This window comes from Cupressus sempervirens, chromosome 11 (assembly GCF_028749045.1).
Source record: "Cupressus sempervirens isolate cs-2001-9-10 chromosome 11, ASM2874904v1, whole genome shotgun sequence".
NCBI classification, from domain to species: domain Eukaryota; kingdom Viridiplantae; phylum Streptophyta; class Pinopsida; order Cupressales; family Cupressaceae; genus Cupressus; species Cupressus sempervirens.
The window spans coordinates 560,120,380-560,134,388 of record NC_143128.1 but is presented as its reverse complement, the minus strand read 5'-3'; the positions used below and the strand labels follow the sequence as shown (position 1 = coordinate 560,134,388).

The window sequence follows — 14,009 nt, the reverse complement described above, 5'->3', positions numbered from 1 at the left end:
CAAATTATAGATCCAAAAGCCAGACATGAAACTATTTGATAGAGTGATTTAATGAGCTATTTCTATCCAAAAATAGACATGAAGCTTAGAATAACATAATCACAAGCAATAATTTAGAGATGTAATAAATGATAATGGTACCCTAGGTGATCCAAATATGAAAGAATCATTCACTCAATATGTTCAACCCCATCCCTTTGATCTATTAAGGACACAAATAATATCTTGAACAATGCCAACTCTACTTCTAGGCCTTATGATCATATGTAGATGATTCATTTTGGTTTTTAGATGTGTGAGAAAATAGTTGGTGTATATGCATTAGGTTGGGGTCCCATGGGCACCTACTTCCTTAAAAGTAGAGTGAGTGCCACTAAGATTTTTTAGGCATATTTAAAAAGGGAAGCAATCTTATGGATTTATATGTGAATTTGCTTTAAAAATTAGCACCTAAATTCAAGGAAGATGACTGTCTCACAAATTTTGAAAAAAAAATAAAAAATATTTCTTCATAAATTTGTTTAGTTAGATTATTTCATTTTTGGTGGGAAAATGACAAGTAGGATTGACAAATGGCATAAATCTTCCCTAAGCTGGTGGGGCTAAATCCAACCCCACCCCATTTTCAACCGCTCAAATTGAGAGGGCTAAAAATCCAAGGCTCCTATTTTGTAGGAAAGATTCCAATTAAAGCTTTAACCCCCTTTAAAATATTACCATGGAGCCACCCACTCCACAAAAATAAAGCCCAAGCCCCTCCCATGAGATCCTTGCCTAAATTAGCTTGATTAACTATTCCAAATTCAATCTTTGATTTTGTGTTTCTTAAGGTAGAATTTTTCACTCATGGATTACTAATCAATAATATATTTGCCTCTAAACATTCAAATAAGATCCTTTGCTTTGAACATTATCAAAAACTTCCTAAGAATTTGAAGATTATAGAGTGTTGTGCATGTGAATCATAATGAGACAAAGATACAAACAAACTATGAAAAACATTCATTTTCTTAAATTTTTGTAACTATGGCAACAAGATGAAGCACATCATCTTTTTTATAAGGAGAGTACTAGATAAGTTAATGATGAATAGATTGAGATGTTCAAGAATTAATTTAAGATAATCCTTATGAAGATGGTGACTAAATAGAGTTAAATAATCACAATTTAAGGATGGCAATCTTAATGCTATAAACTAGCAAATAGAAATATTTATGAATAAGACTCTTCTATGCCACATGAATTGATGACAAAATATTAAAGGTATCTAGGACACTCAAAGAATTTCCCTATAAAGTTGCAATATTATCATAGAATAAAGGTAAATAAAGATAGTTGTTATTTCTTGTTACACATCTTCATTTTTTGAATTGAGAGAACAATTCTACATCTTTGTTAGATTGCATGTAACAAAAGAAAAGAGACAAAAAAAAATTCATGCCTCCTAGAAAAGGAGAAGTCCATTTCCTTTTGGGTGGGGTTATGCTTTATATATAAAGAGAAAACATCACTAACCAAGTTTCTTTCTTTTAGTAATCTATGATTGTAAAGCATGCATATTATTAATCTCTAGAATTATAGAAAAGTAGCATCTATGCAACTTATATAAAAAATATCTACTAATCAATAAATGAGATTTTAGCCTTCTCATTGTATAAATTTTTTAAATGAAAAAATATAATATTCTAATATCTAATATTTCTTATACTTTTTGATTAAGTAAAATAAGTTTTTACAAGCACCTAAAACTCAACATGTGTATGTGTTATTATTAAGGGATTTTTTAATTAGGAAGAGTGTTTAATTTTCTTCTTTTTAATTCTCAAGTTCATTTGGTTGCAAGCATAGGAATGTGATTAAAGAGACATATTGGGAATAGAAAAAACTATTCCAATAACAACTATTTTTTGAAATAGGTATAAATTAATTTTAGAAGCAAAATGAAAAATTGTATTCCTATTCCCTATTCTAATTGATGAACCAAATAAAAAATTAAAAACATATTCCAAATTTTCTATACCTATTCCAACAATTGCACCCTAATTTTTCACGCTCATTCTTGAATTTTCAATCGCCTTTGCAATTGTAAACGCCAATACATTAAACAATATTAACAGCCCTGAGGACACCAACCATATATTCCCTCATTAATGGTGGTGTTTCAGAACACCGTTAAACCTCCGATCCAAACCCTATTTAACCTCCGAAGCCATACAAAGTCCTGCCCTGCCTCTTGAGAGCATAGACTACATCCATGGCCGTCACTGTCTTGCGCCGTGCGTGCTCGGTGTATGTGACGGCATCTCTGATCACATTTTCCAAGAAGATTTTAAGAACACCCCTGGTTTCTTCATAGATCAATCCACTGATACGCTTGACGCCTCCTCTCCTGGCAAGACGCCTGATAGCAGGCTTGGTGATGCCCTGGATGTTATCGCGAAGAACTTTCCTGTGCCTCTTTGCGCCTCCCTTCCCCAAACCCTTGCCGCCCTTTCCCCTTCCAGACATCTTTTCAAAATTCCTTCAAACAATTGCTGTAAATGCAAACGAATCGTAGTAGAGAACAGCTCGCAAATGAAATACTGATTTGAAATTTGGGTTTCCGTAACCGTTTTATAATAGCGTCCGCGCCCATTTTGACCGTCGGATTCCTCCGTCGTCTGTGATCCGTGGCAAAAGTCGGGATGGATTTTCCGCCATATGATTTCAAAATGTGAGTGTCGATTGGCTGTAGCGTAAGGGCCGTTTGGCTCGTGGATTAGAGCTGGAATTAGAATACGAAATTATCAAGATTTTCATATCCATTGTTGGGGTCAGCCGAATGGGAATGGGAATTACAAAAAAGTGGGATTCGGTATCTTTATTTGACCCCCAAAACAAGGATTCAGTCTTCCACCAAAATAGGTGGAATTGTCCAAATTCCCATTTTAATTCCATTTTTATAAAATCAAGCATTACAATTATTGCAAAAACAATGTTCTGTCGTGTTCGCTCGATTGACTAATATTTGGCGCTCGTTTTGCAACACCACATTTTTGGCCTTGCTCGTTACCGTCTCTGCACATCGCCTCTGCACATCTCGCACATCTCCTTTATTGGTTCACGTCTTGCTTGTCCCTGCCTTGATCGTTCTCTGTAGGTATGGACTTTTCAAAATCGTTTGTTTGTATGTTTCATTTTTTGGGTCGTATGGCAAACCCTACTTTGGATGCCCCCATTTATTCTGCACTCACATGGGCCAACATTGCAAACCAAGTACCTTTATATGCGGTTGTTTGGATGGTAGTAATAATGGTGGTCGATTTATATGCAGGTGGTTTCGACACTGCTCACACTGTGGCCAAGTAAATGTTGCTGGGTAAAACTCTTTTTTTAGTGTTGGCTTTGTTTCTTACTATATATTGGTTTTGTCATTTTCTTACTGTGTCGGCCATGTCATTTTGTCCGCTGGAAACTATGATATTTCGTTGTAAATGTAGTTTGTAGTGATGATGAAATAATGGAGTGGGATCCAGGCTTCCAGCACTATATAAAGTTCTCCTCCCACCCAATTTTTATGATTTAGTTTTTTATTTGATTGCCATTGAAATCATTGATTTTTTGGGGGAAGAAACAACGATTTATAATTAAACTTTGGGAAATTCGCTTGTTATGATGTTTTTTCATTATCAATAAATCTGTACTCGTTTTGAAATAGAACTGCTGCATTGTGTGATTTCGTGGTACACATGATTTGTTGTGATTATGAAATAATGGAGGGGGATCCAGGCTTCCAGCACTATAAAAAGTGGTCTTCCTCTTTAATTTTTTTTCTAGTGTTGATCAATTTAATTTGGATGTCATTTTAAATCAGAGTTTTTGGAGGGGAAGGAACAACAGAGTTACGATTAAACTTTGGAAATCTACTTGTTATCATGATTTTTTTTTGAAATATATTTGTACTTTTTGAAATTATTAGATTTTAATGTTTGTACTAATGGTGTAGGGTGGGATCCATTACTCTAAGTTTTCAAACACACACTATTTGTTTAGCAGATCCGGTAAGAGGCCCAATGGTCTTTGATTTCAGTTTAATGCTGAATTATGTCAATTAAATCTGAAAAGTATAGATTTTGGTAATGAGATTTAGTCAGTTTTCCTATCTTTAGGCAACATCTTTGGTTGATTTTGATGGGTTTGGGGATTGCGAGGGGAATTTAAAACCATATTGCAGGCCTCAATTATTGTCAAGTTGTGTGAAAGGAGATACATGTGCCAATCCAGTAGAATAACATTGTTTATTGAATAAATATTGAAGCTTACATAACATGTGACAAGCAGTATGCGTGAGATCATTTAAGAGTTATGAATACATTGGTCCTTATGACAGGAATTTTATTCATAATCAAGGATTTAAATAATGTAAAATAATTTTTTTTCTATTGCATCAGGCACTTTACCTAATAATTTTGGAAGTTCTCCAGATATATCTCTACTATTCCATCTTATCTCTGCTATTCCATCTTGCTTCAAATGGGCTGAATCTCTAAAATGAACTTCAACATAATTTCTCGAAATCCTTCCAATCAACCTTTTGCATAATCAAACAGTTAGGAGGCTTGATTATCCCTCCTATGAAATAAGCAATGAAGCTTATTTTTATTACATCAAGCACTGTCACAAATAATATTTGGGATTCCTCCACTAATATCTCTACTATTCCCTCTTGCTTCAATTGGGCCGACTCTCTAAAATGAGCTTCGAAATAGTGTATCAAAACTTTCAATCGACCTTTTGAAAAAATCAGCAAATATGTCGATCAAACTATGACCTTGGGTAACCAACACGTGATAATGTGTTGTGCCTTCCAAATGTAAGGTGTTGAATTTGACATAACTTTCATCAATCTTAGGTTTCAAAAATTATCTAGTCCAACTTCTGCACCCAGACACAAACAAACATTATATATAAATAGTGTCTGCTTCCCTTTTTGTAAACTTGTTGATGGTCATGTTAATTTCATTGAGATATAGCCTAAATTCTTGATCTTCTGCCTCTTTTCATATTCAATGCAATTTTTGGGGCTCATTGCATCTTTAATCTCGAATTTCTATAATCTGCATAGAATGCACTACTGCCATCTTGCATCGAACTTTGTGCTTCCCCCACAAGGACCTCTTCCCTCTAAGTAAAAGCAGGACCATCTGATATATTAATAGACCCAACCATGGGTCACCATGCCAACTTTTATGCTTATTCTTGGCTCGAATAGAACATGCCTCAGTATTTTGATGTTATAAGTTCCTTCATTATTCAACATTTTTTGATTGATATGCATCATACGTAACATCTTTCCTATCATATTGAACATAAGATCAAGCTTCCTTTCAAACTTATCTGTGGATCTTCTGAAACTTTATTTCTCTCTTACCATAATTTCTTCTACCTCAAACTTTCTTCATTCTTAAAATTTGATGCTGAGTTAAAGTTCCCTATGATAATACCCGTTGACCCTCTCACTTGATTGCAAAGGAGAAAATCTCACAAGCTGGCAAGAACCAAATGTGAAACCATCATAATGTCCCAAATTCAAGAAAAAAAAATCTCATTTTTTTGGTTTTTAAATTTTATGCCCTCCTTTTAAGCAGTTCTTATTACACAAATTAAAATATGTCATCGATATAGTACACTGTAAGTAAACAAGAATATGGACCCTATAGTATGAAAATGAAGAATACAGATGCAATAAGTGAAATACTTTTATTGTTATGCAAACTGCTCTACAGAACAGTAAAAAAAGATTGTTCTGAAGCATATAGTATGGACTTTTGTTCATCCCAGTAGTTCTGAAGCATATAGTATGGACTTTTGTTCATCCCAGTAGTTTTGAATATATCATATATTTGAGCCATGCCCATCTTGCAGCACTACCCTAGAAATAATAATGTAATTTATATATATAGAAACTAGTCTCTAGCAGTATGAAACCTTTTTCAATGCAACACATAAGATGTAATATATCAATAACAAAAAATGATAAATGATCATAAGGAAACTAGTATCGTAGTCTAGAGGCAGTGATTTGTATGACAGATGATACCCAGTAATATATAGTACAGTGGCCTACAAAAAAGATACCCATATTTTTTTTAAGATGATGTCTCATGATCTGCATACTACATGTTCTATAGAATTTCATTTTCTTGCTATGCATGAACTCCATTTGTTGGCAGTGAAGGAAAATAGTGACATAAAGAGATAATCCAACGCTCTCTCAATCATATAGCCAATGCCTTTGTATGAATGATAGAAATCAATGGTATATGAGGGGTGAGAAGGCACACTTCAAGATGATGATGATCTCATATCTACTGGAGTGCCATACTTTTGAATTTGCTCAATGACGCCCATTCCTTCATTACCCTAATTAGTCCCTTCATAGGTCTGACTCATATCACCTGATCATAGTGATCATTGATCTCCATTTTTATAGTTATAAAGAAATGGAAATGAATTTGAGAAACTACTTGCAGTAGATCAAAGAAATAAAGTATATATTAGAACAAGACAGAGATGTTACAATAGATTGAAAGAGGAGAGCTTTTACTGATCTACTTGATTGAAACATATGTTACGGTTTCTCTATATATATAGAGCTCTCAAGACTTCTACATTGGCACAAACCTAAATCCAATTAGCCATAGGAAGAGTTGACCATCGAAGGTGCTTCAACTCAATGGAGAGAGAAATTTGCTTAAATATCAGCAGTTATGTGCAGTTAGTGAAGTGAGAGCCGAGGCTTAAGAAAAAAGCATTGTGGTGGTGTTGTACTTCTATTCATTTATTCATCTGCCTTGTATTAGGATGGTGAATGTAGACATTTAAAAGCAAATTTACTAAAAAGTTGTTGTAGCTAAATTCTGAGTACTGTCTTCTCTATTCCCTTGTGGGGGGAAAGGAAACCCATTAAGTAAACATGGCCATTTATTGCAAAGATGGGTGGTGCTCAAAACACAACGTGAGCAATTACACACTAAAACATAACGTGGCGGGTAACATATGACTTGGGGAAAAGCATTGGAAGAGTTTAAATGAATCCAAGAGTTCCTTATGCAATTTACAAACTGGGTGCTCTCTGACTGATAAGCTACATTAAATCCATACAATTGTTAAACACAGATTTTAATTGAATTTGTATAATTGACATGTGGAAGCCAACAAACTTTAATAATTCATTCACAGTCAAACATAACAAAATTGGGTAACTAACACCTAACTCAGCGGATGACGTTTTGGGCCCAAGCAATTTGATTCTCTCAAGCCTAGTGGTAATATTCCTTTCAATCACAAAAGTCGGATTAGCAGATGTTGTTTCAGAGTGATTCGACATTATAAACATATGAAGAACACCCAAAGAATCCCTATCCTGTAAAAAAAAATTGAAACAAAATCATGTGTGGAAAAAAGAACCATAACCCACCAAACCGAGAACTCATATATAATTAATTTAAAAATCCAATGAGAAAGTAGAGTCCTCAAGTTATTGGTAAGAAGAGGAAGGAATATATATCGATGTCAACCTTGTTGTAGGTTCCCTAATTTATTGTCATTGTTCTTCATCTGTCATTAAAAACCCGTTCCCTTGAAACCTGCAAATGAGTTTTTCATACACTCGGAAAGAAATTGCATAGATGTAGCATGGGAGCAGGGATGAAGAAATAGACAAAGAAAGAACTATTTTACTTCTTTTGTCTTTCTTCCAACTATTTTTTTTCTTTTGGATGTCCTCAGGTTTCCATTTCGAAATTCAAACCATCGTGTTTCACAACTTTTTGAGAAAAGAAATGTTGACAGCAAGTGGGGATGTTGAATGTGATGGGTGTCATTGAAAAACAGTTATATACCATTTGCCTTCGTGATCTTTCTTTTCAGACAGATTCAGGACCATAAAAATTACTGAACTCTTATTAGTTGCTTTGGAGATTGTGGTTATGTTCTTTTGTTTGTGTTGTGGGAGAAGAGTTTAGAACTTTGTCTATCTACTAGTTCATGGGCAGATACTTCCACACAATTCACCATAGCCTACAGCAATAGCTACTTCCTTTCATCCAGAATTCTTCAGCAGTAGTTAGAAAAGAAGCAAGACTATATATTCAAGCTATACGTAGTGAAGACAATAGATTGTACACTTCCTTTGTTATATCTTCCAACATTCCTTCATTCCTTCGGCACTAGTTAGAAAAAAGCAAGACTGTATATTCAAGTTGTAGGTAGTGAAATTTTTAATACAAACAGATTTAGATATTGATTTTTCTCATTTTATAGTCATTATTTGCTGCAATATATTTTATATGCTTGAAGAATAGTAGATTTATTTCTTTAAAAGTTATTAGGTGCAATATATTTTAATGCCAGTTCTATTAAAATGTGTGATTGATATTTGGCTTATAGGAATACATTTTTCATGTGATCATGGTATATGTTAAAAGATGATCTCTTTTTGCTGTAGAAATACCATAAATTTAAGACTCCACTATCCTATAAATATGAATAGTCGGTCCTTACTCATGACAACACTATTCTAATAAAAAGTTTCTCTACATTGGTTTTAGGGTGTTGATGGATGTACTCAAAGACTAACGTATTCTAGGGCATGTGGCTAGGAAGAGACGAGTCATTTGTGCTCTTGTAGTTAGTCTTCCAGCCTTTTCCACATCAATAGCAGCAGTTGCACAAGAAGGTAGAAGATCAATATGCAAGCGCAAAAGAGGCGAGATTCCATTTTATAAACATATTGTCTATTCAAATGAGACCGATTGTCATGATCAAATTCGAATGAGTAGACGAGCCTTCTTTCATCTAGCAAATATTCTTAAGCAAAAAGGAAGCATCACAAATACCATGCACTTAACTCTAGAAGAACAACTGGTGATGTTTCTCCATACTCTCGTCCATAATCTGAGGAATCGTAAGATTGCTCACAACTTTGGTCACTCAGGAGAGACAATTAGCTGATATTTCCACAAGGTTTTGACGGAAGTGTTGGCACTCCATGAGAATTATCTTTTGCCACTTGGTCCACACACTCCTCCAGAAATTAGCGGGAAAGATCGTTTTGATCCGTACTTCAAGGTGCATACCCTATTGGTACATTTTTGTTTCGTCAACTCTAAATTCTATTATTGCATGCCTTTTGATTATAAATTTTCCTAATGTAGGATTGTGTGGGAGCAATCGATGGAACTCATATTCCGGTCACTGTTGATGTCGACATGCAAGCTCCATATCGCGACAAAAAAGGAAACTTGTCACAAAATGTTATGGGTGCGTCTTCATTTGATTATAAATTTCAGTATGTCCTTGCTGGATGGGAAGGGTCAGCTACAGATAGTCGTGTTCTAGCTTCAGCCTTGTCAAGATCCGATCCATTAGTAGTCCCCCCTAGTATGTCAAATATATTTATATATTGATGCATATGACATTTTTTAATAAAATATATTAATATACCTTATTTTATGTAGGAAAATATTATTTAGTGGATGCTGGATATCCTAATGTACCTGGATTTTTGGCGCCTTATCGTTGCATACGTTACCACCTAAAAGAGTTCTCAAGGGCAAACTCAATAAACACTCCACAAGAGTTGTTTAACCACCAACACTCATCACTCAGGAATGCAATAGAGCACACATTTGGCATTTTGAAGCAACGCTTTCCTATCCTAAGACATGCGACGTCATATCAAATCAGAACCCAAACAAAGATTGTTTTGGCATGTTGCATACTACACAACTTCATCACCATAGAAGATGACATTTCTTTTGAAGTTGACATTGAAGAGGAAGATGATCGTGAGGGGATAGATGTACCAATACTTGAGACATATGGGATGACTCAACATGATAGAGATGATTGGGGGAGGTTTCAAGATGAAACAGCACAAAGGATGTGGGATGATTATAGAGCTCCATCTTAGTTGTGAAAGCGTAGTATTTAATACTAGTTGTAAACTCCATTTTTTGTTCATGCATCTTGTTACAACAATCAAAACAATCTTATTGTAGCTCTAAATTTGAAAAATCTTTTGGAACCATATTTTGAATCATTCCTTCTTTTTTCACAAATTACGTTCTCTTAGCTGCCCTTCATGTCAATTGGAATAGTCATCGAGTAAATAGGATGATTTCAAATACATAGTTTTCCCATTGCTTAGTTTCTCAGGTTTACAGACTATAGGACTTCAAAGCTTGATTCTGCATATCAGCTTGTTCACAAGCTTGCTGAGACAAAATTTTAAAATTAGTACTAGTCATCATATCAACTACTCACATCTTTAATTAATGATGTTATTATTGACACATGCTTCAGCATTTTGTTGAAAAATCTAGTCATCATGCTTTTTCTTGTTTGTGTTTTTCAATGTGTTTTTGGTTTTTTAACCTCTTATATTTTGTTTTTATTAAAAACATTACTAGTATGCTTACTGAAGATGAATTTTCTTGGCATTGTTAAATAATTCAAGACACCACTTTTGAGTCTTGAGCACATTGTGTGCTCAAAGTTTGCATGAAGGATGTTATTTTATCTCAGAACTAACAAAATTGTAATATATAAATATATTTTTGGCATCTTCAGAGTCTTGACTCAGTAGCCTTCTTACAATATGGAAAAGCTTTAACAAAAAATCCCACACCAATATATTATAGTTTTTGCATTCGACTCTAGAAAATTTGGATGTTGCTCACAGCAAGTACAAGATCCTCAATGCAGCGCTATTGACAATTACTCACACTGCCAGAAAGACCTAGTTAGATGTAGACTTGTATTGCTCTTGGTCTTGCTTCTTTGTAGCCTCAAATCATTTACTGTCTTCTTTTTCGCTATCCTCCTTTTATCTAAATCTTCATGCCAACTGGCCTTGATTTTCTCTTAGTTAGCGGGGAACATTGACTTCTATTTTTGGCTCCTACTATTCTCCTCTTCCCATAACAGCTACTTCTCAAGGCTTAAACTCCATATGATTCAATGATACATAGACTTGTAGAGTATACTAGAAGCCTTAACTAGCTCGCCTGGTATTGATTTTGAATAAGATGACTGACAACAGGGAGAAGAATTCTATTTCCACATATTTTATGAAGTTTTAGTTGTAACTTCTAAGAGCATCTGGATGGTGACTCACCTCTTACTCAGATGTATTTATGGTAAGCTGTAGGTAATTGGTGATTCCCCCAGTGTCTGAACCACCCAAGGGTAATTGCTGGCTTCTTCATTATTGAATCCTCAATTTTAGTGCAATGTGAAAACTCCCCACTCGAACTTGGATTCTGCTCTGCTGCTGTCAATGACACACAGAAAGTAATAGATTGCAACTCATGTGCCTAACAGCAGGAGGCTCAAATACTTTTGGTGGATGCTGGAAGTGTCTCTTTCCCTGTAAATCTACTCCTATTTGTCTAGCACAACGAACTTGAAAAATCATACTCTGTTATTGCTTGCTGATCTCCAGTGTAGAGGTTACTCAAAATGATTGTATAGAGTGCTGTCTTACCCATTCTTTAGCCCTCTAAGGTTTTTGTCCCTAAAGACAGCAAGTTGCCTAAAGTTGAGTGCAGCAATAATTTAGCATAAGCAGTCCTGTCCACCCACATTGTCTTTATACCATTCATGTTAAGATTTGAAAATACAAGCTAGCCTAGTTTAGGCGGCAAAAATCAGGTCGGTCCTTAGAATTATATTTACTATTATAATGAACTTAAAAAAGCTAAAATTTGATTTAAATAATTTTTTGTTATCTTGTGATGTTGCTAAGAAGATTCATTTTTGTAGTCTTACACCTTTGTTTCATGAGTATTGGTTCAAATGAACCCATCTCTCATTAGATTGAATGGAACACTTAGGACTCATTGTATCTAGTTGATTCTTGCAAAGGTGAAATTGAAAAGAATAAGCTGCTAGTCACCTGAATATTAAGCCATTATTTACAAGACTTGTCACCTGAATATGAGGAATCCATGTGATTGTGACTCTTGATTCATAGGCTATCAGTTTGCATCTCCAAGCATTTGTGGTGGGCTTGCAAAGTCTTGAGCTGAATTAATAGTAGTAAGCTTTTCTATCTTGGCTCAGCGAACTCACAAATTTTGACAAAAAATTACAGTATCTTCTGGATTTCTGTGTTTTGGTAGAACTTTGCTGACACTAAATCAATCTCAGGCTTAGTCCCAAAACTATGCTTTATTTACTATATGCTTCAGCATATGTATTTGAAAAAATTATATCTCATCATGTTCTTAACTTGTTTGGTTCATTAATATGCATTTTTACACTTTTGAACTTATTATGTTTTGTTTAAAATTTTAATGCAAATATGGCTGATACATTTTAGTAGATGGTGATACTATTCTACGCAAGCACTCTAAATTGTTTCACCTTGCTATCAGCACCTTGATATATATAGCACTTCTGATGAGCATGGATAATGATGACGTTCAAGTCACTGAAACACCACCTTCTACGAAAAAGGTATTTTGGAAACCATGTATGGAACGTAAGCTTTTGGACTTGCTACATGAACAAGTCACGCTTGGAAGGAAAGGAGAAGGAGGCTTCAAAAAAGAAGCTTGGACAGCTATTGAAAGAAAGTTTAATGCAGATATGAACATGAGCTTGTCTAAGGACAATTTCAAAAATAAACTAAAAACTTGGAAACAAGGTTACAAAATAATGAAGGAGCTGAAAAATACTAGTGGTTTTGAGTGGAATGAGTCCATGCAATCTATGGATGCCGATGAAACTGTTTGGGATGAGTTGCTGAAGGTAACATGTCCATTTGAATATTTTAATGTTATTTAATGAGTGATTAAGTTATTATTGATAATCAATATCTTTGACAACATGCAGAGGAAGGAATTTAAAAGTGCGAAAGTGTTTAAAAGGCAGTCTTTCCAATACTATAATGACCTTGCCTTGATTGTGGGCAATGATATCGCTGAGGGTGCCATTGCCGGCACTGCACAAGAAGCAGAAGAAGGACATAATATGGATGAGACAGTGGATCTTAATGATGATTATGATGAAATTCATACACCTATTGGGGCTGCTATTGGTCTAGATGCGGAAGATACAAGTATTCCAGTGTCCAATCAGTTTAGTACAACAACTGGGAAACATACTCGTTCAACATCATCCTTAAGGAGGCCGAAGAGGATGAAGGCTAGTATGGTTAATTCTATGGACGGGATGTCTCATTCAATTGATAAGCTAAATGAGACCCTCCTTAAGTCCCAAGTTATTGAATTGAGTGAAGAGCGTAAGACAAAAGATTTGGAAAAGGTCTATGCTGCACTAAAAGCCACTGGTGAACTTAGTATGGCTACTTTAATTACGATGTTTAACACCTTTGTGGTTGATTCTGATAGAGCCAAAGGGTTCTTGATTATGAATGATGATGAGAGAGCAGAACATGTTTGAATGAAGTTTTTAGGGCTTTAAATTACTATGTTTGATAGTTATGACAATCGTTTTATAACAGTTGGGTGTTGCTTAATTTTGGTGGTTCACATCCCATTCGATGGATGTGACCAAGGATTTACAGATTTTTGGCAAAAGTTTATTAGGACCTTTGGATTTTCATATAGAACATATATTTTTGTTGACATTGTTAATTAAGTTTTGATGATCCGAATATAATCATATGGTTTTATTTCATATAGAACATATATTTATGTTGACATTGTTAATTATGTTTTCGTGATCTGAATATAATCATATAGTTTTATATATCCATCTATTGTTGGCAATCATTATAGTCATTTCTATTTGCTTTTGAAAGTTTGTTGGAGATCTTTTATTCAAGATCTATTTAGTTATTGTTTGAGATGTGTTGATTGGAGAGCTGCTGTTGACATGCTGGTCAAATATAATTGTTGTTAACATGCTGGTTGGATATTAGATTTTAACTGCTGTTAACATGCTGCTGGTTGGATATTAGATTTTAACTATTGTTAACAAGATGCTGGTTGGATATA

General features: G+C 34.6%; 2 protein-coding genes across 2 annotated transcripts; one reads left to right on the top strand and one right to left on the bottom strand.

The window, feature by feature from the left end:
• Positions 1–2,056: 2,056 nt before the first annotated feature.
• On the bottom strand, positions 2,057–2,508 carry LOC149530866 (histone H4). The gene has a single exon (XM_089810108.1). It carries the CDS (start codon positions 2,506–2,508, stop codon positions 2,197–2,199), a length of 312 nt encoding a protein of 103 aa, XP_089666234.1. The 3' UTR covers positions 2,057–2,196.
• Positions 2,509–2,705: 197 nt separating this feature from the next.
• Positions 2,706–13,700, top strand: LOC149530865 (uncharacterized). Its single transcript, XM_089810106.1, has 4 exons — positions 2,706–3,139; positions 3,314–3,358; positions 12,423–12,798; positions 12,883–13,700. The coding sequence occupies exons 3-4, from the start codon at positions 12,448–12,450 to the stop codon at positions 13,450–13,452; spliced, it is 921 nt and encodes a 306-aa protein (XP_089666232.1). The 5' UTR covers positions 2,706–3,139; positions 3,314–3,358; positions 12,423–12,447; the 3' UTR covers positions 13,453–13,700.
• Positions 13,701–14,009: the final 309 nt, after the last annotated feature.

Excerpts from the sequence above, each read along its gene's own strand:
- LOC149530866 (XM_089810108.1), bottom strand. The coding sequence starts at position 2,508 with ATGTCTGGAAGGGGAAAGGGCGGCAAGGGTTTGGGGAAGGGAGGCGCA.
- LOC149530865 (XM_089810106.1), top strand. The coding sequence starts at position 12,448 with ATGAGCATGGATAATGATGACGTTCAAGTCACTGAAACACCACCTTCT. Across the intron at positions 12,799-12,882 it reads TTTGGGATGAGTTGCTGAAG|AGGAAGGAATTTAAAAGTGC; the intron begins GTAACATGTCCA and ends GACAACATGCAG.